This window comes from Galleria mellonella, unplaced genomic scaffold (genome assembly GCF_026898425.1).
Source record: "Galleria mellonella isolate WM207_F2 unplaced genomic scaffold, CSIRO_AGI_GalMel_v1 utg99, whole genome shotgun sequence".
NCBI lineage: Eukaryota > Metazoa > Arthropoda > Insecta > Lepidoptera > Pyralidae > Galleria > Galleria mellonella.
In genome coordinates, this window is record NW_026442184.1 from 1,133,601 (window position 1) to 1,161,329 (window position 27,729).

General features: G+C 36.4%; 1 protein-coding gene and 1 long non-coding RNA gene across 3 annotated transcripts in view; one reads left to right on the top strand and one right to left on the bottom strand.

The window, feature by feature from the left end:
- Window positions 1–27,729, bottom strand: part of LOC128202471 (uncharacterized) — a 338,352-nt gene that overhangs the window by 15,031 nt on the left and 295,592 nt on the right. The gene's annotated exons all lie outside the window — the stretch shown is intronic.
- LOC113521283 (guanylate kinase-associated protein mars) lies at window positions 1,624–11,853 on the top strand. Of its 2 annotated transcripts, none has more exons than XM_026906774.3 (9): window positions 1,624–1,797; window positions 1,984–2,072; window positions 2,225–3,200; window positions 3,966–4,108; window positions 4,740–4,898; window positions 5,324–5,495; window positions 6,337–6,536; window positions 7,998–8,075; window positions 8,634–11,853. In XM_026906774.3, exons 1-9 carry the CDS (start codon window positions 1,794–1,796, stop codon window positions 9,123–9,125), a joined length of 2,313 nt encoding a protein of 770 aa, XP_026762575.2. In that variant the 5' UTR covers window positions 1,624–1,793; the 3' UTR covers window positions 9,126–11,853. The 2 variants fall into 2 exon arrangements, with proteins under 2 accessions (XP_026762575.2, XP_031768740.2); XM_031912880.2 differs by having other exon boundaries at window positions 1,725–1,797; window positions 1,984–2,139.

Here is a 27,729-nt window from a genome sequence, read left to right on the forward strand (position 1 = left end):
TATTATAATTTAGGTATATTTCTGAACTCTAGCTAAGATTATTAAATTTATGGCCTAAATGTTTTGGCCGTCGTAAATTGTATAGTTACTTATAGATAATAATAAAGTAGACTAAGATATTGTGATCCTCTCAGATGTATTATATTCTTAGCATTATCATAATAACCCGCCGACGTATATTGATAGTGCAGGTGAAGTCAATATTTCATATTTACCAAAAAAAAAACCTATCTTTCAAGAAGGAGGGGGAAAATATTAGTAATGGACTATAACAAGTTTGTTGCTAGTTATAACTCTATTAGGTAAAGAAAATAGGTTTTTTTTTCCTTCAAATTGTCAGGATGAGCCAACTGAACTACTTTCGTCTTCACTTCTCACGTGAGTCACCAATACTGGTACCCTACCAGTATATATCGATAGCGCAGGTCAATCAACCTCCTCTTAAAAATTTATGAGGAAAAAATATGGTGATGCAGATCTTATTCATCACTATGAGTAAGAGGTCGTAGATAGAGAAGAGATAATTTATAGGGGTAACTGATTAACATAAATTAAATAGAAATTTTTATTAAAATTTTCTTAGTATAACAATTCCTTAGTGTGACAACTTCAACAACAACAAGAGGTTTTTTCAGGGTCGGCAACGCACACGTAATACCTTTGGTATTGCAGGTGTTCATAGGCTACGGTAACCACTTACCATCAGGTGGGCCGTATGCTTGTTTGCCACCTCAGTGGTATAAAAAAAAAACTTTATTTTTTAAGCCTACTTTTGAATCAGGATTTGAATTTGATTAAATTTAGTTTTTACTCTGCTTTTTTAGCCAGTAGAGATAATAATATAATCTAATCAGTAGTAATATAATCAATAATATAATCAGTTAGCCAAAGACCGGGAAGATAATTGAGACGTACTAGACGAATAGGAGCATGGCGATCATATAATTCTAGAAGAAAAGTGTTAAACAATTTGATTTGCTCATCGACTGAGTTCTAATTATTAATTGTTGTCCAGTCACATATAGCATCTTTCTGTAACTGCTCCAAATTCATGGCACAAAAATTGCGCCGCATTACCACTGTAGAGTGGTAGAGCTTAGGTTAAGAAGGACGAATTTACTAATGAAAGGTATATTAAATAATGATATGAGAAAGCATCTGCAGGACACTGACCATGCTTAGCAATAAGATCAGATATAACAAACATAAGATCTAAAAGAAAAGGATTACTATTGAGAAAAAGTGCGTTGCATGAAAAGGCAGGATATGGAGGTTACAAGAGTCAGCTAGAGAACTAAGAGGTTTTGCGAGGATTCTAGTGGGAGTCGTTAGGAGATATGTGTCTTTCAGATATGTGTTAAAATCATCCATAATAATGATGTGATTAAAAGATGGGATTAAGACTGTAAAATACACCAAGAAGAAGTTTAAAATGATAAAGATGTCGATCTTAATAAAACTGAATTGTGGTTATTAATGCAATAATTAACCTATCTTTGTTTCTGCATTTGTATTGAGTGTGAATGTAGATGGCGTACCTTTTAGTTCCTCATGCTTAGTCTGCTTCATTATTATATGGCTGTGAAGATAAAAAAGTTTATTTTACCTCTTCATTAAATCAATGCAATTTGTCTATGGATAATTAGTTTCTAAGTTGTATAAAAAAAAGTTGTGTTGATGTGTATAGCATAGATTAAGCATTTTTCGATTATCTATGGATAATAACATTCCTATAACTGACATTTATTTTAAAATTTATTTTGTTGTTCCAGTTTAATTTTATTTCAGGTTCAATGGGTAAGTAATTAAAATTAAATATATATATATGTAATACTAACGTCCTTATTTTGATTTACTTTAACATGTATTTTAAAATGATATTAGTTCTAGGTAGCACAAAATTCAAAGGTAGTACAAAATTCAGTTTCAAACCCTGCATAGGTAACATTGTTTGACATACTCAAATTTTGTTTTTATTTTCAGAGAGAAGTTTCGATTTAGGTGCTCTCTTGAAAAATCATGAGAAGAAACATAAAGCAAAGCCAGCGCACTTCATGAGCGTAGCCAGCGGGGTACTGTCAACTGTTTAAATTATTTTATAGGCTGTACAGTATTTAGCTAATAATGCATGAAACTGTGGTAGGTCGTTTTTGAATAACCACTCTTAGCTTTAGCCAATGTTGTAGTATATCATTTACTTAATCAGTGTTATGCTGGATTTTAGGTGAAGAATAGGCTCGAAACCAACTTGAAAATTAGGAGAAGTTCACGATTAACAGTTTTTGATAAGATCAGGAATTTACCAAAATGTGAGAGCCCCGAGCCTTTATCAGAAGCTGAGTTAAAGGTTCAGAGGAGGCGGCAGCAATTGGAGAAATGGAAGGAGGATAAAGAAAAAAGGAAAAAAGAATTAGCAGCACAGAAGAAGAAGCCATTTGTAACTGGAATACCACATGCACCACTGAAGTTTGTGCCACCACCACCACCACCAAAGCCTGTCCTGAGTAGCGGAAGGATCACAGCTCCGAGCACATCTGGGAGGGTCACAAGGTCTCAGTCAGCAAAAAACAATGCTGCCAAGAAAGATCATAAAGTACAATCATTTGCTCCTAAGAATGCTACCTTCCGTCCTCCTCAAATAAAGAACCTAACAAAGGTTCCAGTATTAGCACCAGTCACAAAAAACAAGAAGGATATTAAAGAGTATATTTTTAAATTTAATTCTATTTCCAATAATGGATCAAAGGAGAATCCACCAAAGCAGACCAGATCAAAGACTACTAACAAGCTACCTGCATCCAAAGTTAATACTCATAAAAAGGAAAAAGCTGCAGAGAATAGAACTATTAAAAGCCGGCTCACAAAGAAAGTCAGTCCAAAACCACCTAAAATTGCTGAAAAATTATTGTCAAGTTCATCAAGTAGTAGCATGGGAAAGTCTTCATCAGAGGAATCTTCAGTGGGAAAAAGCAGAACACCAAGGAAATCAATTAGGATGGACTCTAACAATTTCACTCCCAAAAACAATATGCCTAAGAGTGAGTCTAGCTCTGAAGAGAAGTTGAGATCTCCAAAGTCTAATGATATAGGAATGACTCCTGAACAGATAATTGAGGAGTCCAAAAGAATAAGTCCATGTGTTACACTGTCTCGTGGAAAGGATAATGCTAGGAAGGAGATGAAGAAGAAAATGGATGAAGGTGAGTTGTGAATCATTATATGAACTGGCTTTTGCATGGATGAAGTTTTTATATAATTACATATACTTCCATGTTATAGCTTTTGATCCATACAGCCAAGCATTTCAATACAATACACTAGTGGATTAGGTCTAACTGTTTACATTTAGAGGCAACCACAGCATGCTTTGAGAAACATCTTTCATATATATATTAACTAAAATAATAGACTTGGTTTTTACATGACATCTTATAACTGTTGCTAGTGGAAGAACTGTGTTCAGAGACTTGGACTATTTTTAATGGTTTTTTTTTTACAACTTAGAATGGCAAACAAGCTGACGGCCCAACTGATGGAAAGTGGTAACCGTCACCTATACACATGAGCAGTACCATGGACAAAACAGAGTATACTGTTTCGCCCATGATACCCCCCATGCATTGCCATTCCTGAGGACTTGGGTGTTATTCCTCTTTCAAAACCTTCACCTTCAAACTGAAACACAGCCATGCAAACACAGCTGCTTTACAATTGAAACACGAATAGGGCAGAGGTACCCAAGCAATCGACTTTTAATATAATTCATATTAAGCTGGCTAGGGTTTTGTTTTTAGTTGTCCTTCCATTGCATTAATTAGTTCTTTTTTTATCTTATGGTGTTCAGCTACATATGAAAAAAAAATGTATTCATACTTAGACATCGCATGGAGATTCTCATTTATTTCGGATATAACCCATTTTGTGTTAATATAAATTTAGTTTACTAATTGAATCAATTGGTTTAGGTTTGTTGGATGAAGACACCGGTGCTATAGACAGCGTGGATCACTTTCGCAGACAGCTGAACTCGGAGATCACGCGGTTGACAGAGATGTGCGACCTGTGGGAAAAGATACGCGAGCAGACGCCACTCGTGGATTCTGTACAGGTATTTCTCTATTTTATAACTAGTATTGTTCATTATGGTCTGGGGCTATTTTATAAATCTATTTTTAAATAAAATATCATGATTTCATGATTATTTACTCCTAAACTAAAACATGTGTGTTTATGTGTATGTATAGTTCAGGATGTTTCGTCATTTAATGTATGAAAATGGAATAGCAACTTCACTTACGCTATTGGTATATATGGTCTGGGTACCAGTGAAAGATAATAGGTGAAGATGAAAGCATGTCGTTTAGTCCATCGTGACAAATTCCACAAGATTTAATCACAATTATTTCCAGGCACACAGTGTGGAAGTCGACTTGATATCACTAGCAGTGGTGCTGTTAGACCACATTACTAATGATCCCTTTCTTCCCAGGAGGAGGTGTTTTTTTTTTAATGGTTGATAATGGAATGGTAACCCTGCCTGCGCTATCGGGATACGCTAGCGGAGCACCAGTGAGGGATGATAGGTGAGGATGAAGCAGGTCAGTTGGCCCATCGTGACAAATTCAACAAGAATTATTCACGATGGTTTCCAGGGGGAACCACGTGGAGGTGACCTAATAAGGCATATTGCTAGCAGTGGGGCTGTCAAACTCCATTGTTTACAATCCCTTCTCCCCCAGGACGAGGTGTTAGGTGCCATAGGCCAGGGCCGGCTGCTGATGTCGTCGAAGCTGCAGCAGTTTGCAGGGTTGGTGGAGCGCTGCGCCCGGCCTGAACCCGGCGCCGCGCTCGTCACGCCCGCCGACCTGCACGGCTTCTGGGACATGGTCTTCATGCAGGTACCCTCTTCTCACCTCATCACCACACGTCAAGTTACTGACCCTCAAGAAACCTCTTTACCTCCCTTTTGAAGAACCCCATGCTGTCTCTTGGGAAAACCTCGGCAGGGAGCTCATTCCATTACCTGAGTGTTCGTGCGAGAAAACATCTCTGAAACCGCGTTTACGCAACCATTTAGGCTGTAGGGTATGAGGGTGAACTCCCTGTCGATGGCGAGTCAAGGAATAACACCTGAGTACTCAGGAATGGCAACGTATGGGAGGTATCATGGGCGAAACAATATACTTTGTTATGTCCACGGTACTCCTCATGTCTATAGGCGACGATTACCATTTTCCATCAGGTAGGCCGTTAGCTTGTTTGCCATTCTAAGTTGTATAAAAAAAAATGTAACATGTTCATATAGCCTACTGTCTGTAAACAGATAGAGAACATCGATATGAGGTTCAAACGGCTGGAGGAGCGGCGTATGCGTGGATGGGCCGAGGAAGTGACCGAGGCGGCAGCGAAGCCTCGCCGCAACGCGCAGGCCTCCAAGCGACCCGTCCGCGCGCCCCAACCCGCTGGAAACAGTCGCCTGCGGGACATGATCGCTGGTCAGATGGAACTTTTTTCTTTTTTTTTATAAATTATATTGTTGATGATGGACTGTGGTAAGGGACTCAGATAGAGGGCCAATAAAATCTGCTAAAATCTTTATAGTCTTTGTTGAGTGTGGACTATATTTGTAGAGTGAAAACATTGTTTATTGTGTATTTGTAAAACAGCTAACAATGACACATATAGAGTGAACAGTTAGTTTACAATACAGCAATCAATCAATCAAGGTCATCTCTGGCCGCCCGATGTTGCGTGGGCGGGCGAGGTAGGGGCCTCGGGGTATACCCCTCTACCCCGGCTTCAACTCCGGAGGCGACGACCTCCGGGTCGCTGGGTCCTTCAGCTGGCATACACATAATGGTCTGTGTATGCCGGCGTGGTGTCTTACAGTACAGACACCATCACCATTTTATACTACAACACCAGATGGCGCTACTAGATGAAAATAAACATATATTTTTAAATATACATTTAGTTGCTAACCAACTAACAGTCTTATCATGACATGTGAGTGACGCTACTCACCACTGGGTGTGCAGTGGGAAATACTTGCAGCTTTTTATAATTTTTTTTCTGCCACTATTTGTCTGTTCGTATTGTTGTATGTGCCCATTAACCACGCACTAAATTTGAACGAGCATACAATAAATATGCACTAAGCTCTATGAAATACAAACGGGCGAGAAGGTATCGCTCCAGATACATACAAATATAAACATAATATTTATAAGTGGCAAGAGATAGTCGGGATAGAGCAAATCGGAACACGTTTAATGCGCGAGAGGGTCTCGTTCGAGATGCTTAAGTGATTAAATGAAAATTATATTGCCTTTGCAGCTGCGAGGAAAGCTAAAAAAGAGCAAGAAGTACAGCCTGAGGTGGTCGCGTCCCCGGCTGCGGGAGACAGCAAGACCTTCGAGGCGGGTTTCTTCTGTGTGCGGTCACCGGTGCGAACGTCGCCGGTATTCTCCACACCGTCAAAGCCTAGCTTGCTAAAGACTGTTCTCTCTAGTGAGGCTAAAAAGTCAGCATCTAAGGTATGTTTATTTATAAAGTTTATAAATTAATCCTAACTAATATTATAAGTGTAAAAATGAGTTTGTTTTCACCTTTTGGGGCTTAAAGACTTATCCAATCATTATAAAATTTCATATACAGAGTGTCCGGTAATTAATAGATAACCTTGAAACGTTTTATAGTTCAACTTATGGCTTCCTCCGTCTACTGTACAAGATAGGGAAGAATCTAGACTACTCTATACAAGTTAATGAACATATCCCGATTATGCGGACAAAGTTGTTGGTATAATCTAGCAAATAAATATTTGAATGCTTGCAGGGCCATAGCTAGATCCAAGTTTAGGGTAGGCCAGGAGCCATAATTAATATATATTCATGAAAGGTCGATGGACCGCCTTTTAGGTCAAAAGGTCCGAATTTGTTGTCAAAAAGTATTAAAAATTAAATGGCAAATTAGTCATCAAAATTATGTCCGTCTTCTTCTCGGTCTTTTGTCTAAGTCCCTTTGTTTTGTCCCAAGCTGTCAGTTTTAATTGTAGAATGTCTTAGCGGTCAGCGATAAAATCGGTCAAAGAGGCCGCAACAATTCTTTTATTGCACTTTTAAATTACATGTAATATAATGCATTTATAAATGTTGTGAGCAAGGGTGGACTTATCTCTGACAGAGATCTCTACCAGTCAACCCAATGCAGTTAGAAAGCATGTTGTTAGCGGGCAGCTGAAGTGCTACAACTATTAATATTTAGAGTACATAAACAAATATACAGTTAAATCGAATATTAAAATATATAATAAACTATTACGTAAATACATATACTGTAAGTAAATATAATACCGGGGGGAAAGGAATTGTCAATGGAATTTGACAGCTCCATTGCTAGCAATGTGCCCTATTAGGTCGATCTCCACATGGTTCCCCCTGGAAACCATCGTGAACAATTCTTGTTGAATTCGTCACGATGGGCTAACTGACCTGCTTCATTCTCACCTAACATCCTTCACAGGTGCCCCGCCGGTGCATACCGATAGCGCGGGTGGGGTTACCATTCCATTATCACCCATAAAAATATAATACCTATTTATTTATAAATGTTAAAATAAATTAATATAATACCTATATTAGAAATTTAGTTTAATGATTTTAAGATTTGACAGTTCAATTAGAAAAATAAAAAAATATAACTCAAGGGAAAGAAAATGTGATTTCAACCTTTTCTTGAAAGAGGTAATAGAGGGGCTCTCTTGTATGTGAAAAAGGAGTTTGTTCCAGATTTGGACAGTTTGATATGTGAAAAAGTTGCCCATAAAATGTGTCCTACACAAAGGAAGTTCGAGAATTAGTTTACTTCGAAAAGCGAGTCTATCTAATTTTTTTAGGGTCTTTCTGAATGAATTACACTATATGTTTGTTTCGGCCGCCCTATGACGCGACATACTCTTATCCTGGTTTCTATTGACATAAGTTCTTTTGTTACAGAACACGACATCGTTCGCCATGTTGCGCGCGTCTTTGATGAGCAGGAATTTGGAAAGCGATGGAGTGGCTCCGCTGCCGGTAATTGATATTACAATACTAGCCGTGTGGTCCCGGTATAGAATAGGCCACTCCTTCCTTTCCCGTGAGTGTTGTAAGAGGCGACTAAGGGAACTTATAGTGGAGGGATGGGCAGCAGTGTTCCTTTATAAATATTACCAAAAGCCAAACTGCGGTTGTCAACCCGCCTGCCGAGTGTGGTAACTATATGGGAAACCCCCTCCCCATTTGTTGCGGTCTTGTTTACTGCCTTTTGCCGAGTGTTTATTGAAATATACGACAGGACAAGAAAGTATTTGTTGATTGATAAAAAAGACGACCAAAACAAGATGTCTATTAATACATAAAATCGACTATAAATTTTCCTTTTTTTTCCTGACGCATTATCACTTTTTATTCCATCTGTAGACTAGACAAGTGATTCGCAAAGACAACGAGACAACAACGAACTTATGAACACATCTAACCAATTTTTTTTTGTCTCGTGTCTATGGCTGCTGGTGTGATATTAGAAATTTAATTACAATTATTTATAATAAATTTACATTTTAATTGTAACATTCCAACTGTATTTCACAGCAAACTCCACTTACGCCAGTTAACCTCCAAGCGACTCCCGGCCGCAGTATACTGAAGTCTACAAGCAAAACCGTGTCTAAATCCGGTAAGAAATCAATTAAAGTTGTTCTCTTCGATCAATCGGACACAGAACAAGAGACACAGAGTAATAATGAAGAAAACAAACAAACTGAAGTCCAAGATAACACAGAAGTTATCACAGATAGTGGTCTATCATCTATGGATGTAGAGAAAAGTGAAAACAAAGAAAATTCTAAAAGGAAGTCCAGACTGACGAGGCAGGACGCAGTGCAGGAGGACCGGAGCCCGGTCGTGACTAGGAGTCGCCGCAAGAGCCTGCAAATGTCTCAAGAAGAAGGGAGAAGTAGACGGTCTTCGAGGCGAAAGACCTTGCAAGAAACAGACGAGAACACTCCATCAGAGGTGGTTCCTACGCCGAAAAGGTCTTCTAGAAGGAGGAAGAGTTCTACACTGCAAAGCGTTATAGCTTGATCGTTGATAGAACATTGTTTATTCATAAGATTATCAGGCTTTTAAGCAAGCCACCAACCAAATCAGTTGTGGATTTGACTCCAATATGCATCACATATAAGTTTGGTATTTGTATAATTGTTGGTTTATTTAATATATTAGATATACAATATAAACACTCAGGTTATGAAATGAGCTCCCTGCCGAGGTCTTCCCAACAGACTATAGTATGGGATTCTTCAAAAGGGGGTAAAGAGGTTTCTTCAGGGTCGGCAACGCGCGCGTAATACCTCTGGTATTGCAGGCGTTCATAGGCTACGGTAACTACTTACCATCAGGTGGGCCGTATGCTTGTTTGCCACCTCAGTGGTATAAAAAAAAATAATAGCAAATTTCTTTTGACCTATGAAATGTATACTAATGTTTGTATTGTAGTTCAAATGTAATGGAGAATACAGACCAAGCTTTATACGTTGTCCTTTTTGTTTATAAAACGTGAGACATCTCGTAAATTTATTGTCTTTTTCTTTATGCTAAATTCTCTATTAGGGAAGAAAGTGACAAAACAATGTTATGTAGTGTTAGTTTTTATATAAAATAGTACATATACTACTCACCTATTGATTGAATGTACCTTGGCAATACTTTTAATGACAAGAGATGGCGTTACATAGATCATGTAGATGATTTATTAATTTGTAAAAGAAACTGGTTATTTGTTTAGAATTATTTTAATTCCGCTATTATTAGTACGTGTGTGAACTACCATTAGTATGTGTGTCACTGTCAACACTCAAAAACTGACCACCACTATTACCACCAGAAGTTTCGCAGCTTTCCATATTAGCCATAAATCTCCTACTGCCATTTTGTTCACGCACGTTTTGCGTTACGTGTTTCACCTCTAAACGAGGCATTTATAGGTAAATTAAATAGATCGCTGCCCAGTGCATGGTGTTAACCGTTCAAAACAATTAAACAAAATTCTAATCAGATAACGAGTGATTTGGAATTCCGTAAAATAACATCTAGAATAAGAACTTTTGGGCAGAATCAACAATTTTTGGGCATATATACATATCTTTCATCTCTTCCATTCTTCCATTAGGCATTAGCACGTCTTCCATTAGGGTTGGCAGAAACAATGTAACACTAAATGCTTCGATTCAAACAAACCTCTTTCGCTTCTTCCACATTTATATCAATCTTTTTTTATATGATCGCCGGTTACGGGTACTTTTAACTTGGCTCTTCTTCAGCACGTCGCCTATTTGGTCAACATACGTCCGTCTAGGGCGGCCCCTACCGACATCTTTATTCATTCTTGCTCTATTATAATTTATGTATAATTTTCTTATATAAATATTCTATTGTTCAAGAACATTTTTTTCCAAAGAAACACTGGAAAACGCCAAGAAAGTTAAACTCGTTTAGGCTAAGTTGATAGCCCAGCTGTATCGGGGCGTTCATTTTTTGTGTTATTTAGATGTATTGCTTTTTTGGTAAACATTTTAAAGGTTGTAGTTGTACTGCTCATGTCTATAGGCGACGGTTACCACTTTCCATCAGGTGGACCGTCAGCTTGTTTGCCATTCTAAGTTGTGTAAAAAAAAATAATCAATGTAATCAGTAACAATGTATGTGTAGGTCCCAGCATAGAATAGGCTACCCCTTCCTTTCCCGTGGGTGTCGTAAGAAGCGAGAGGGAGGGCGAGGGATGGGCAGCAGCGTCCCTCTTAAAACATCTCCAAAGCCTACCAACCCTTCTGCCAAGCGTGGCAAGTATTGACAACCCCCCTCTCCCAAATATAGGGGAGGCATATGTCCAGTAGTGGACGGAATGATTATGATGATGATAAATCAGTAGCAATAATCATTACGAATCATTATACACTATTAATCTTGTTTTTCCAAATAGAAAAAAAATACAAAATTCTTACAAATATAAAAAAAAAAATATGTTTTTTTTCAATTATACTATAGGTACAATATAATTTCTTCCATTTCATTCATCATCATCATCATCATCATCATCATCATCTCGGCCATTATCCGTCCACTGCTGGACATAGGCCTCCCCCATAGACTGCTATAAGGAACGGTCCTGAGCCACCTGCATCCACTGACTCCCTGCAATGCATTTTTAATTTGCAATTTCTCCGATTTACCGAGTTATAACTGCATATTATGGTAACCCTATTTACGCACACGTGGATAAAAAAGTTGACTTGTTTTAGCAAATAATTTCATGTCAATGTCAATACGACACTATCTATCTATATGATGTAAAGCTCTAATTAGGTCAGAATTCGTTTTTAGGAAGACCATGTGGAGGTCGACCTGGATATTGTTAGCAATAGGAATTAGCGTAATTATTAACAATCTTGTAATACGATCTATTTAGGTATTAGTACAAATAACATACCGGTAAATATACTGTGAGTTGGTTGAATGAGGTAATGAAAAACTTGGAAGTAAAATGAATGGAAAAAGGATTTGTGGGAATCCTTCTAATCTTGATTACCGGATGCCTTATGTATGTAGACTGAGTAAATCCATTAATATTAATACAATTAATTGTAATTAAATTGACAATATAATAGCCTGTAATGTTTTTCTATTGTTTTTTTTTTTTTTAATTTGTTAGAATGTGGCGTGTCTTTGTTTCACTACGAATTATGTAGTCTAGTGTCAAGTGCCTATATTATAATTATGTTCCAATTTATTAAAATAAAGTATTATACCTGGGTATTGTGTTTAATTTATTTATATCAAAGCCGACTGTCAGCGACGACCGTGAAAAGTGGTAGCAGTCTTTCTTTTATGCTTAAAAATACCACAAATAATTGAGAAAGCTGTTGATTTGTTGAATAGATAATTTTTCTGGCCCTCTTTGGCTTCAAAATTTGTATTTTGCGCGTTATGAGAGTAGATGTTGTAGTAGTGAGAGAACTATGTAAACGTTGAGGCTTCAAGATCATATTCAGTTGTTTCTGTTTATTCCAAAAATGGTCTAGCGTGAAGATATAAATTATATAGTTAAAGTCTATATTAAATGAAGTAAACAACTTTTTAAAGAGAGTTTTCCTGCTGGAAAAGAAAACTCTTTAAAAAGTTGTTGCAAACTCTGAGTGGATATATATATATATATATATATATATATATATATATATATATATATATCAAAATTAAAATAAGTATTTGAAATTATTTGATAGATCAACCTATATAAAAAAAAATTGTTACAGACTTATGATTTGTTTTTTTGTCAATGAAGAGAATTAAAAAAAAAAAATACATGTCAAAGGTAAAATCCCAAAAAAAAAGGTAAAATATTGTTAGTGTATTAACTTTTATGTCGGTAGTATACGTTCCCTACGTGTATGTATCGGAGTGTATGGCTAGCTTGCAGGCTTCAGCCAACTATATCCTTTGGCCAACGCTCGTGACCTACATGGTGTATTGCCAAATTGTTTGTTAGGTAAGTACCTATATTTACATAGAGTTAAACTCGCTTTGCTCAAATGGAATGGAATTATTTCTGCCTTTGTTTTAGAATTTGACATGTCCTATTTGTACGTAAGATAGCTGTTTTAATTTCAACAAGTCATCAGAGAGTTTTACGAAACAACTTAGAATCTAACTATGTTACAGAATATATACTAGTCTACCAGAGGGAGCCTTTGTACAAAAGTCGTATGCTTGGGTACCTCTGTCCCATTCGTGTTTCTACCGTGAAGCAATTTTGTTTGCATCGCTGTATTTCGGTTTGAAGGGCATATGGCAGTGAATTTACACGGTACAGAGGAATGACCTGAGTCCTCAAAAATGGCAACGCATGGGGGGTATCTGTTTTGTCCATGGTACTGCTCATGTCTATAGGCGACGGTTACCACTTACCATCAAGTGGGCCGTCAGCTTGTTTGCCTTCCTAAGTTGTATAATTTTTTTTTAATAGGTGACAATGAAATGGTAACCTCGTCTTCACTATCGGTATATGTTGGCGAGGCACCAGTGTCTGGTGACAGGTGAGGACGGAGGATGAATGCTAGTCAGTTGGCCAATCGTGACGAACACGACAAGAATTAATTACGGTTTTTAGGTAAAACCGCGTGGAATTCTACCTGATGGGGTATATTGCTAGCAATGGTGAGGTTGTTAAACCTGGCAGAAAGTTGTGACCGCGCCACTTTCTACGAAATAATTTTAAATGCTGAAAACAGTGTTATATATACTTTATTTTTGTTCAACAATCAAAAGTATATTATAGTGAAAGACAGTTTAATACTATTTTTTTTTTAAGTTTTTGTTACTGGCAACCCCAATCTCCATCCAATTCATGTATTCGCTCGCATGAATTCTCTATCGCTGGATTCGCTTACTACTTGACTAGAGAGTTTGTAGAACTGTTTCAACGAATGAGGTACCTTGTTAAAGTATTTTAAAAATATAACATTGTTTATGGCATATCCATTTCTGATCAGTTATCCATTTTGTAACCTATCCGACTCTATCCTTTCCGTATTCTCGGATAGCAAACGAATGCTAATCACAGTGCCCGCAACTCTGCTGTCTGTGCAGCAATGGGCCTGGACTGCAGCCAACGTATAATGCACCGTGAGGACTCTGTGGTCCTTACAGATAAAGAGATTATACTGTACCGTTTCAGCGTAATGTGGTAATATAATACAAGCTTCATTATAAGGCTATATGCACGTAGAATAAGACTTCACTTGTACCTATTCGTTATTTAAAATTATTAAGATTGCGTTCCACAAAGAAAATCTATTTCTATTGTGGCAATACTATTTATTTTAATTTTAAAACTATGGCACTAAACCGATTTTAATAGAATTTCTATTGGACCTATTTGTAAGTATATACTTTCAGATAAAGAATTTTTCAAATCAATTTACAACTGATGGAGTTATTAGATTACATTCACAAAAAAAAAAAAACGAAATTGAAACTACCTTCTTTTTGAAGTCAGTTAAAAAAGTCACTACTACGTACACCAAAACAATTAAAAGTTAGTACTATTTTAGATACATAGACAGATAATTATTTATTTGTTTGCTACAATACAGAATTATATATCAATCAATAGATGTATAAAATATAAAACATTATTTTAATAAAATAGTTTCATAGTTTTAAAGGATAACATTGAAAATTTCCAAAGTTACATTTAATTATAAAAAAAAAGATCCCTTAAGTAGGCGCCTATTTCTTTATAATGCTAATAGCTGGCTTTCATAAAATTTCACTCATACCATTTATGAATAAAGCCAGTCTATTTAGTTTAAGAATGTCTAATTGAATGCCTACTCAGTACATAAAAATATAATTTATTCATGGAAAATTTAACTCACATTTTGCTATTTAGACGCTGAATATTACGCTTTTGACGCTCGAAGGAGCGGGCAATTAAAAGAGCAATTAAAAATGGCAGTCGAGCCACTCATAATAATAACAATTAGGGCAGAGTTTTCGTTGTTAAACTGGAGATAACATGGGGTCAGATTACGTAAATCTATGCAAATTTAGCTGAAGCGACGCAACCGAGACCGTAATAGGGGGTAATTTTGAGTCTCCGCGCTGGCGGGCCAGGGAGGAGCGCGAAAACTCAGTTAGAGTTGGCTAATATCCGATATCTATATATCGAGTTCCTCTGGACATTTTTTTTAATGGATGATAATGGAATGGTAACTTTACCCACGCTATCGGTATACACCGGCGGGGCACCAGTGATAGATGACAGGTGAGGATGAAGCAGCGGGTCTACCATGAAATGAAATTCCGAAATTTCGGACCCAATTTCACGTTTTTGTTTATACCAAAATCGGACCAAGAAATAGAGTTTAACATTTCGTTCGTCATACATCTTATCATAAAAGTCCAAAGGAATAATATTTTAACATTTTTAATATTTCCATACGGCATGTATTATGTAATTTAGACATCAAATTTGTGTTTCGTTTGGCTCCAAAATTTCGGAAATCATTTCATGGTAGGCCCTCAGGTTAGTTAGCCCATCGTGACGAATTCAACAAGAATTGTTCACGATGGTTTCCAGGGGGCACCACGTGGAGGTCGCTCTGACGGACTACATTGCTAGCAATAGAACTGGTATGTTTGTGTGTTTAATTGGTTGTTGTTTTGTAACATTTCAAAATTAACCAATCGTGTTGAAACTTATATCTGTACTTAGTATTTGGGATAAAGAAGGACATGAGCTATTTTTTGTCTCACTCAATCAACATAATCTGATTACGCCAACGAAATCGCGCGTTAAACTAAACATAAAAAACAGAAAAGATATTAAAAAAATAAATACAGGTAGCGGGGGTCATAAAAATAATAAGAAAATAGTTGTGTCCCCGTAACATTATAAGAATAATAGCTATAGGCTTGTGCCGCGGCGCGACGCGTATAATGCGCGCCGTAATGTAAACAATATTGGCTCTGCGGACGGGGGGATGTTGTAGGGGCACCGCGGTTTTGATATTTACAGGACTTCAAATGTTTATTTTATTTGGACGTGTGGTCCCTGCGTAGAATGGGCCACTCCTTCCTGTTTTGAAGGTGTCGTAAGAGGTGACTAAGGGAGGGCGCAGGATGGGCAGCAGCGTCCCTGTTAAAACATCTCTAAAGCCTAACTGGGGTTGCCAACTTGTCTGTCAAACGAAATAAGTATTAATAAGTATGGGTCAGGAACATAGAGTGCATTTATATATAAGTATATATACTATTAAATACATAAACGACTATGCAGGATAGTAAACCTCTAGTTTTTCTTTTTATTGGATGAAAATGGTATGGTAACCCCGCCTGCGCTAACGGGATACGCTAACGGAACACCAGTGAAGGGTGATAGATGAGAATGAAAACAGGTCAGTTAGCCCGTCATGATGAATTCATCTGGAATTAATCATGATAGTTTCCAGGGAGAACCGCGAGGAGGTCGACCTGGTTGGGTATATTGCTAGCAATGGGATTCTTAGCCTCCATTACTAACAATCCCTTTCCCCCCGGATGGAAACCTCTAGTTCAGGTGACCCCGCGAACTTCGTACCGCCTAACAGTCGATACTTTAATTTTTTTGTTTTTTTAATACTTATTCTACTATTCGGGACGCCGGGTCAGCTAGTAAGATAAAAAAAGAAAAAAGAAAATTAATAAGTCGACAATTATATTATGTCAAAACAAAACGCCGTTGCACGTCACTCAATTGTTTTGCCTTCCTGGAACCTCTCCACTAACACTTGAACTTTATGGTATTGTATTAAAGTTCAAATTGACTATTAAATATTATTACGAATTGTTTATACGGGAATATAGAAAAGTGTTGTTTTTAAACTTTTTCAAGAAATTTTCAAAATTACGTACTTTAAGAAATATTCTATAAAAAGAATTAGCGAAATCGGTTCAACTGTTCTCGAGATTAGCGCTTAGCAATACATTCAGCGATTCATTTTTATATTATAGATTATAGAAGAAAGGAAGCTTTATTGGGGACCAATTGCATTTAAAGATCTAAAATTACTTTGTATGGGGGGGGGGGGGGGGAAAGGGATTGTTAGTGATGGAGACAGACAGAATCCCATTGCTAGCAATATACCTAACCAGGTCGACCTCCTCGCGGTTCCCCCTGGAAACTATCATGATTAATTCCTGATGAATTCATCATGATGGGCTAACTGGCCTGTTTTCATTCTCATCTATCACCTTTCACTGGTGATCCGCCAGCGTATCCCGTTAGCGCAGGCGGGGTTGCCATTCCATTTTCGCCCATCAAAAAAAAAATACTTTGTATATATATCCTGGAATTCCCATTATCGGTGTTGGCGACGCTACAGCGGCGAAGTCGGAGTGAGTTTATTAAAAATTGGATTTAGTCGACATAGGCGCGGCACGCGGCTTTTTATATTGAGTTATCATCTTATAGGGGGCAAAGCTTTCGGATCGGTGTACAATAATTTTATTTAGCCATCTACAAAAATAAAGGCATTTTATAATGTTATTTTTAGAAAGCGAAAAGAACATTTATTTGCGAGTTTTGTTACCAGCAGGGTCAATTATATCATCATCACCACCCTTAACCGTCTCCCCTTGGGGGGTTTTGTCAGTCAATTAGCTAAGGGATATATATTTTTTTTTATACAACTTAGAATGGCAAACAAGCTGACGGCTAATGGAAAGTGATAACCATCGCCTATAGACATGAGCAGTAGCATGGACATAACAGAGTATACTGTTTCGCCCATGATACCCCTCATGCGTTGCCATTCCTGAGTACTCAGGTGTTATTCCTCTGTACAATGTAAATTCACTATCATATTTCACCCTTCAAATCGAAATTGCGTATACTGTGATAAAAGTTAGCTGCGGTCGTATTAACATTTCGTACAGTTGCTGTCATTAATATTGGTTAATACTTAAAATAGTTCGACATAATAGGTATTTACAGGGGGAACAAGGATTCTTAGTAATGAGATCCAACAGACCTAGACTAGCAATATACCCTAACAGGTCGACCTACACGCGGTTCCCCCTGGAAACTATCGTTATTAATTTTTGATGAATTCATCACGATGTGCCAACTGACCTGCTTCACCTTCACCTATCATCCTTCACTGGTGCCCCGCCGGCGTATCCCGATAGCGCAGGTGGGGTTACCATTCCATTATCATCCATTGAAAAAAGGAGGTATTTACAGTTTTAATAAATATGTAAGTTGTTTTGTCACCTACAACAGGATAATTTCTAGATATAAATAAATACAATAAATATGTCTAAATATATTTTGGGTCACTGCAACACACATGGCGAAAACATATTTTCGTATTTTATGTTTTGTTTTATATTTAAAAAAAGAAATGTAAATAATTAGATTGTATGAACTCATTTGTTAATTTACGTGTTTTTTTTATACCACTGAGGTGGCAAACATACGGTCCACCTGATGGTAAGCGGTTACCGTAGCCTATGAACACCTGCAATACCAGAGGTATTACGCGCACGTTGCCGACCCTGAAGAAACCTCTTTACCTTCCTTTTGAAGAACCCCATGCTGTAGTCTCTTGGAAAAACCTTGGCAGGGAGCTCATTCCACAACCTGAGTGTTCGTGGGAGGAAACATCTCTGAAACCGCGCAGTACGCGACCATTGAGGCTGTAGGACACGAGGATGTACTCCCTGTCGATGGCGAGCCGTACTATGGTAGAAAATGGCTGTGGGCATCATATTGAACAATTCCTCTGAGCACAATCCAGTGCTAATCAAGTGTTTATCTATCTATCTATTTGATCTATTGTTTTAAAATTTAATTACAATTTAACAATTACTTGTTTAATCTAAATCAAAATATATTATTGGCCAAAACATCATTAAAAAATAGTCCAAAATAATAACTTAAAATATAGAAAACTAGAAACTTTATAAATGTTACTTTTGCGTTATTTATTTTTATTTATTGTATATATATTTTATATTGAAATAAAAACTATTACATTGTAATATGAAATGGATGCTCATAATAATATGAGGGTTCAACAGGGGTTGTAGGGGTACGAGAGTTCGAGGCTAACAAGGAGTAGTAACAAGGGTTGTGACTGCTTTTGATGGCCGATCATTTATTTAATTTGCTTCGACGGTAAAACATGGAAGGAGATGCGGGGAGAATTTTGAAGAATGAATCGTGGGATCGATTCTGAAGTAAAACTATTTTTAATATTAGCTGTTAATTTGTGATAGTTATTGTTCAAAGAATTTTATTTATTTGTATTAGGACAATAAATAATATGGGCGAAACAGTATACTCTGTTATGTCCATGGTACTGCTCATGTCTATAGGCGACGGTTACCACTTTCCATCAGGTGGGCCGTCAGCTTGTTTGCCATTCTAAGTTGTATAAAAAAATACTATTTATTTGATCTGAAAAATATTTTGTTAAAATTATGTAAAAATAAAAACTGCTTTTATATATACGTATCATAAATATATATATATATAACTTAATTTATGTATAATGATAAACTTACTAATTAAAATAAAGTTGTAACTAGATGGTATCTGTATATGAGATATATTTAAGAAAAATTAATATCAGAGAGGTTCATAAGTTTAACAAAGGCTAAAATAATAATTTTTAGAAATTTTGTTTGTATATTTATTCCGATATCATCCAAAACCAAATAGGAAAAAGCTAATTAAAATATATTAATATTTAGTTATTTATTTAACTATTTATTGTACTAGAAACATAAAAATATACAATAACAAATGAAATACAGTAACATACATTATATCCCATTTATTGATATTCGTATATAGTAGTGTATGTCTTTAGTATATTTAATTGTATGTATTTATTTATGTAATATTAGGGTATTTACATTATTTTCTGTTTTATGCGCATGTCTTCACGAAGCACTTCATTTTAACTTGTTGCTTTCGTAAAACTGGCTTAGTATTTTAATTTAATTTATATTTGTAAACCAACGTGTCTCGGTAATCTCATATGGACTGCCGCGATACGGGTTCTCCTAGTGCGGGGTCCAATGTACTCGCTGTTGTAAATTTTTTTGTGTTTGATAAATAAATAAATAAAAAAAATACATTACAGATAAAAATATTATAATGCTCAGAGGTATTTAAATTACAATCGTACCTATTCTTATTATTGTATACTGCAATGCATCGCCAGTGTAAATACGAGCACTAGTGTTTGCGAATGTATCCAAACTTGTTTAATCAACTCGGTACCCTCCTGCCGGCGACCCGTCAACTTAAAATATGGCTGACATTTTTCAGGGATTTAACACTGCTCACCCCCTCTTGGATGAAGGATAGTTATAACGAGGTGCGTTGTTTGCTAACACTGTACAAGTATTAATTCCGTTTAAAATTACTCTGTCCAGGGCCGTAGCTAGACTCAAGTTTAAGATAGGGCAAAAAACTTTGGTAGGGCAGAAGCCGTAATTAAATGACCTTAAAAAGCGAATCTGTCTAATTTTATTGGGGCATTTATTTTAAGATTTTTTAAATTAGGACATTGCCCCTCAATGCCCCCTCCCTATCTACGGCCATGACTCTGCCCTTTTCATTAATTGAAACTAAAAAGTTGCTTATGTAATATATGATGTTTATGGGGTTTCTTGACGGGGTATAATTTATTTAAAGTTATATGTAAAATTATTATTAGTATATTGCAGTGGATTTGAGGAAGTAGGCTAGATTGATTGCCCACGTTGAGGGGAAGCAAAGGGAGATTAATTTAAGCGAAACCGAATTATTGTTGATGATTTAAGATTGTTGGTATTTCGTGGAGCTTAAAGTACATTCTGATATGTAGTGAAATATAGTTTGTTACAATGGTATTTGCGCTTTACTTTATCAATGCAAGAAAATACGCGTCTGTTTTGACAGCAGCCAGAAGCCGGTGAAAGAAGCCTCTCCCCAAGACACATTTTCTCTCTTTATGGCCAACCTACTCGGATCGCCCACGTCTCAATATAATTTCTCTTTTTAAACATTGTAAATCGAATTAAAACCTAACATAAAATTAAATCTTTATATTTAAATAAAATTGAAGCTCTCGGTTCCTGACTAAATGGATTTTTTTTTACAACACAAGGGGGCAAACGAGCATGCGGCTCACCTGGTGGTAAAAAACTACCGCCGCCCATGATCACCCACAACACTAATGGCATTGCAGGTATGTTGCCGGCCTTAAAAGGGAATATGCTCTTTTCTTGAAGGTTGATTCCAAAGAATGGTTGTGCGTGAATTTAATGAAAATGTAAACAAAGGAATAATAACTGTTCTGAGAAATTATTCGAAATGATGCCCATAGTCATTTTTTATCATCGCGTCGCTTGTCATTGACACGGAATTCATTTTTACTCGCTATAATCTAAATTGTACGTACGGCGCGGATTCAGAAGAGTTTTTCTCCTGTGAACGCTCAGGCAGTGAAATGAGCACCCTGTCGATGTTTTTCTTAGAGATTAGAGTATGGGGTTCTCCAAAAAGGGTGTATTAATGTTCCTTCAGGATGAGCAATGCACACTTGATACCCCAGTGACCGTTTACCATCAGACGAGTTGTAAGTTTGTTTGCTACCTTCGTGGTATAAAAATATATACTTTTGCATTTATAATATTAACAGAAATAATAGGATGTCTCCAAATACACAGATGGATCATATATCTTGGATTCGCGCTGGCAAAGCCTCGTGTAACCTTTAAAAATGTTATAAATTACATTTTGCAGTATCTTTAACAACTTAAATGATTTTCTAAATTGTTCTGGCACGAAGCTGAGTCAAGAATCAAAAAACCGGAAACTAAAAACGTCGATTACGGTAAATGTAAAAGACAATAAAAAGTGTCTACCTATTCCCAACAACAAATCTAAGGGGTGTGTCACGCTGTTAAACATATAGGATCATATTTCTGTAATAGTTTATTTTAAACTTTATTTATTAATTTATACTTTATATAAGCTAATATTACATAAAAAATATGGTAGGTAAACAAATGTACTTTACAGCTTAATATAAATTGACGTGTATCAATAAAAAATAAACAAACAAAAGAACAGATTGGTACTTTATACCTTGATGGATTAGATACATGTTTTAGCATCATGGGCGAAGCAGTATACTCTGTTATGTCCATGGCACTGCTCATGTCTATAGGCGACGGTTACCACTTTCTATCAGGTGGGCCGTCAGCTTGTTTGCCATTCTAAGTAGCATAAAAAAAATCTTATTGTAACAGTAGTAGCAACTCATTTATTGCATACAGGTGTACATTATTAACTGCTTTCTTTACCTATTCCAATAATAAAGTACTGCGTTCGTGATTCACTGTTCACCCCAAAGGTTGACTGGTAGAGAATGCTCCTAGCATTAAGTTCACCTTTCGTACCATATTCTCTTTAGTTAATAAAGTTATTTAAAATAAAAATTACAGTAAATATATTGGTATTTAGTGCTGTTTGCAGCATAGTTTTTTAATATGTAAAATTGTTAAATTTTACAATGCTCATAATGAGTCTCCACGTCATTTATAATTTAGATATTATTACATTTTTTTTTATACCACTGAGGTGGCAAACAAGCATACGGCACACCTGATGGTAAGCGGTTACCGTAGTCTATGAACACTTGCAATACCAGAGGTATTACGTGCGCGTTGCCGACCCTGAAGAAACCTCTTTACCCCCCTTTTGAAGAATCCCATGCTGACTACAGCAATGATTAATTCCAAGAGACTACTCTTGGTAAATCCTCGGCAGGGAGCTCATTCCATAACCTGAGTGTTCGAGGGAGAAAGCATCGTTGAAACCGTGTTGTATGCGACCATCTAGGCTGTAGGGTATGGGTGAAAATGGTATGATAACGGTAACTCCGCCTGCGCTAACGGGATACGCTGGCGGGGCACCAGTGAAGGGTGATAGATGAGAATGAAAACAGGCCAGTTAGCCCATCATGATGAATTCATCAGGAATTAACCATGATAGTTTCCAGGGGGAACCGCGAGGAGGTCGACCTGGTTGGGTATATTGCTAGCAATGGGATTCTCAGTCTCCATTACTAACAATCTCTTTTCCCCCTAGGCTGTAGGGTATGAGGGTGTACTCCCTGTCGATGACGAGCCGTACGATGGTAGAATTATATACATGATACATATCTGTCACGCCTGTCTCCCATTTAGGTAGGTAGATATGATTACATGTTCCTGAATACCTGTAACTGAAGCAATAAACTGAATTGTGACTATTTTGTGTTACTATGGCACACGTATGTAAGAAAGAAATTGTTTTATATATTTTGCTTCTTGTTTTTTTTTGTTTATCATTCTTTTGTCTCTTTTACTGTGTATTATGTGTATGTTTGTATTGTTATTTGTGTGCTGTAAGTAATGCAAATAAATTATCTATCTATCTATATTTGTTAATGCGATATAACCCTTAAACGCGAGCGCATCGGCGGTGGTCCAGTAACACGGTGTCATCCGAAGCGCAGCGGCACCGATCGATTGGACGCGGTGCAGTGTGCACCGGACGGTATGATCAGACCACGGTAGACTTCGGCTTCGCGTTAATGGATTGTGAGGACTTTTTATACCTTTAAATTTGAATAAAATATTAAATAATAGTGAATGTAATGAACATACACAATGTATTTTATCTCTATTACTTATTTTTTTTTACTTTTTTTAATTTTTTTTCTATGGAATATCGCGGCTCACTTTTGGCCACAACAGAATATCAGTGTTTTGCTCTTTTTAGGGCGAAGCAATAAGCTGAGTTGTGACTGTTTTGTGTTACTATGGCACACGCATGAATGGGAAAAAATTGTTACTTACTTTATGCATTTTGTTTTTATATATTTTTTTTTTTATTTTTGGTACATGTATCTTTTTTTATCTTTTCTCACTATGCATTTATGTCTATTGTTGTTTGTGTATTGTAAGTAATGCAAATAACTACTAATAAAAAAGCTAATTTCTAAAAGATTATGTGAATTTTAAACTGTTCTTGTTTGCTTAAGCTATTTGTATTATATTTGAATCGAGACTGTGGTGAACGGTGTTGGTGGCAAGTTTACTCAATGTTTTCTTTGTTTAACATTATGTATTATTCTTTATTTTGTCACTGTTAGCTTTCCCAAATAAATGAAAAAAGAAAATAAAATAAATAAATTATCTATCTATCTATCTAAATATAAATTCTGATACAAAACATCTTTATTCAAATAGTCTGTCTATAAGCATTTTTAAATCGTAATTTTTTTTAAATCGGATACTTAGTTCAGCGAGCGAGAAATTCAACTCTTCCCCATCTTTTGTACTGGTCGCTTTGTTATAGAATGTTAATGGAACTGACATAATATCTAACACAGGTGATGTTTGCATCAGTCGATTTTCATGGTTTTTCTTGTTTTTTTTTTTATGCAGGACGATAATTTACATAAAAAATGACATTTACTTTAATTACTTTAAAAACGGCTTGATAGAAAACTAGAAAGTACAAGGAGTGTTTCTTTAGAAGGTGAAGGGCAATGAAAGAAAAAAAGAAAGAAAGAAGGAAAGAAGGAAAGAAGAAAAGAAGGAAAGAAGGAAAGAAGGAAAAAGCAAAGAAGGAAAGAAGAAAAGAAAGAAAGAAAAAGCTTCATTGATAACCAATTGCATCAAGGAAATAAAATAAGTAATAAGGCAATGGACGATTTCTATTTATGCAAGAATGGCTATGTTCAAAATATGAAAGCAAACCTGTGATCCTAAAATTATGGCAAGGCGATGGATCCCGTAGGCTTTTACTCAGTAGTAGAAGGCAGGCTACTCATCTTCCGGGATGAGTGGGATTCTGTAATAGATTTTTTACGTACAAAAAGATATACTTTAGATTTTTGCAAGTAGACAGTAATAAATTATTTTATTATGCAACTTAGAATGGCAAACAAGCTGACGGCTCACCTGATGGAAGGATGAAGGAAGTGGTAACCGTCGCCTATAGACATGAGCAGTACCATGGACATAACAGAGTATACTGTTTCGCCCATGATACCCCCCATGCGTTGCCATTCCTGAGGACTCAGGTGTTATTCTTCTGTACCCTGTAAATTCACTTATAAAAAATAACTAAATAAACAATAGAGTAGTCGTGTTTACTCGAGCTTCATTCATATGTTATTACCTTAAAAATAATAAACCTACAAAAAAATTAATGATTTAGCAGAGACAAGAAAACACGTAGGTATGATTCAGCCATTTTATTTAGAGAGAGAGAGAGCAATCATAGATAATAGGATACAGGGGAATAGACAATATAGACAATGTCGTTCGGAAATCATAATATACTTCCTTAACAAAATTTTATCTCGTCTTAATTATAATATCTAATTAATCTGTTTGTCCCAATTGTTATCGCTGTTGTAAATATGCAATATCAGCAATATTTGCTTATCAAATATAGAGATATAGTTGCAGGTACAATAAAATAAACTGTCATTATATATTTCACAGTTTCCGACACTCGATACAATATATTTTAGCGGCCGCCGCCGCGCCGCAGACAGCTGCCGTATTAACACGCTGCAAATATTTGCACAAACCCATTCTAAATTATGAGCTGTTAGGTTGTAAAATATTTCAATAAACTATTTAGGTGCTACTTTGTTATGTCTGCGGCGAGCCGGTGCAATAGCTCCGTTCCCTATACCGTAATTAGTGCTATTTTGAATTGTATGTCTGTTTGAATGATGGCGGCAAAATAAATCCATTTCCTCGATGCGTGCTCCGTTGTGGTTTTCGTTTAAGTGTGAAGCGAATAGCGGGAATTGTTTTTTAATAGATCTTACTTCATAGAATAACCCATCTTTTTTTTTAATGGGTGATAATTAAATGATACCCCGCCTGTGTTTTCGGTGTATAGTGACGAAGCACCAGTGAAAGCAGCTCAGTTAGCCCATTGTGACGAATTTCACTAGAATTAATCACGATGGTTTTCAGGGGGAACCGCGTAGAGGTCGACTTGACAGGGTGTATTACTAGCAATGGATCAGTTAGATCCCATTACTAACAATCCCTTTCCACCCACAATAACCTATCGTAAGAAGGGTCACCTTAGCTTCAGGACTAGACAATTGGTGTCATTTGATAACGATTGTTATTGGTAGTCATTATGTCAATCATTTATTTATTTATTTATCTTTAAAAAATAAAAATTTATACGAGTAACGAGCTTAATGCCATATAGTATTCTCTACCAGCTAACCATTATATAAAAACAGAAAGCGTATAAAGGGCAGAAAAATATGCGACGTAATTATAGTAAGATATTGAAATAACTCATTTAATCAAACTCTCGTTCACAGGGGAAGGGATTGCTAGTAATGCGGATTACTAACTACTCCCATTGCCAACAATATACTCTAACAGGTCGACCTCCCCGTGGTCCCCCCTGGAAACTATCGTGCTGAACTCCAAGTCCAACTCACGATAGGCTAATTAACCAAGCAGGTTTTCATTCTCACGTATCATCCCTCGCCGGTGCCCCGTCAACGTATACCGTTAACGCAGGCGTGGTTACCATTTCATTATCTTCCATTAAAAAAAATACTATTTCAATTAGTTACAAATTTATTCATCGTTTGAATGGATAATTTCTCGTCACTTGCACCAATCGCTATGACGCGTGTGGTACCATGATACAACACTTGTGTTGTGATTAAACATCTTCATTACTCTGTACCGTTTTTAATTGTCGGCTGTTGTTGGGGAGGTCTGTATTTTTTGTTGTTGTTTTTTTTTATTATTGTATTGTATACTTATAATAGTATCAAAACATAATTATATACTATATACGAGTATGTCGCAGTCAAAACTCTTAACCAGTCAGAAGTACTTTTGACTGATTTTACTAGTCAATAGTACCTATATTTGACTGGTTAAGAGTTTTGACTGCAACATATATATATATATATATATATATATATATATATATATATATATATATATATATATATATATATATATATATATATATATATATATATATATGTGTATATATCAATAATTACTAGTACAGTATTCGAGTATTCTAACACTTCACTAATGTATGTTAGACTGGGAGAGAATGCTTTTAGCATTAAGTTCGCCATGTACACACACGTATAGGTATAAAATAATAAATAAATATACAAAGTACGACAAAATAATATTAAGTAAAAAATAATAAAAGTTATACAAAAACGATAATTTTGCCTCACTCTGCGTGTTCTACCGCTTGTACAACGGATTGTGCTCAGAGGAATTATTCAATATGATGGCCACGGCCACTTTCTACCTTCGTACGGCTCGCCATCAACAGGGAGTTCACCCTCATACCTTACAGCCTAAATGGTCGCGTACAACGCGGTTTCAGAGTTGTTTTCTCCCACGAACACTCAGGTTATGGAATGAGCTCCCTGCTGAGGTTTCCCAAGAGACTAAAGCATGGGGATCTTCAAAAGGGGGGTAAAGAGGTTTCTTCAGAATCGACAACGCGCGCATGATGTGCCCTATTATTGCAGGCGTTCATATGCTACGGTAATCGTTTACCATTAGGCAGGCCGTATGCTTGTTTGCTACCTCAGTGGTATAAAAAAAAGAAAGAAAAAGAAATTATTGTTTCACTGAATTAGAACCACCCGTTTTAATAAAGTTAGACAGTAGTACCATTTTATCTTATATTCGCATATGGGGTCAGCTAAGCTGTTGCACGTCGACCCATATGGATCTTTCTTGCTTCCCCCTGCCTTGTACCATCATTTCATAGATCCTATATGTTACTCTAAGGATATCCCGCGGTTTAAAATATCTGTAGTCCCCTGGCTCTGGATAAGCCGTTCCCAGTAGACTCATACGCATACTTGCCAACGAATCGCAGTTGCACATCAAGTGTTCCATGGATTCTGATTTCTCACCGCACAGTCTGCACAGCGTGCTAGTACCATATTGTATAGAGGAATTCTTTAGATTTTTCTGGTAAATACAGCGAAGAGTAACCCCTATAAGAGCAGCTGATAAACCTATGTATAAACAGACGTACTTATTTTACAAAATGTTGACG

What these genes read in the sequence shown, in the direction of transcription:
- LOC113521283 (XM_026906774.3), top strand. An exon ending in TCATGAGCGTAGCCAGCGGG is followed by an intron (nt 2,073 to 2,224) that starts GTACTGTCAACT and finishes GCTGGATTTTAG; the next exon opens with GTGAAGAATAGGCTCGAAAC. An exon ending in GAAGAAGAAAATGGATGAAG is followed by an intron (nt 3,201 to 3,965) that starts GTGAGTTGTGAA and finishes CAATTGGTTTAG; the next exon opens with GTTTGTTGGATGAAGACACC.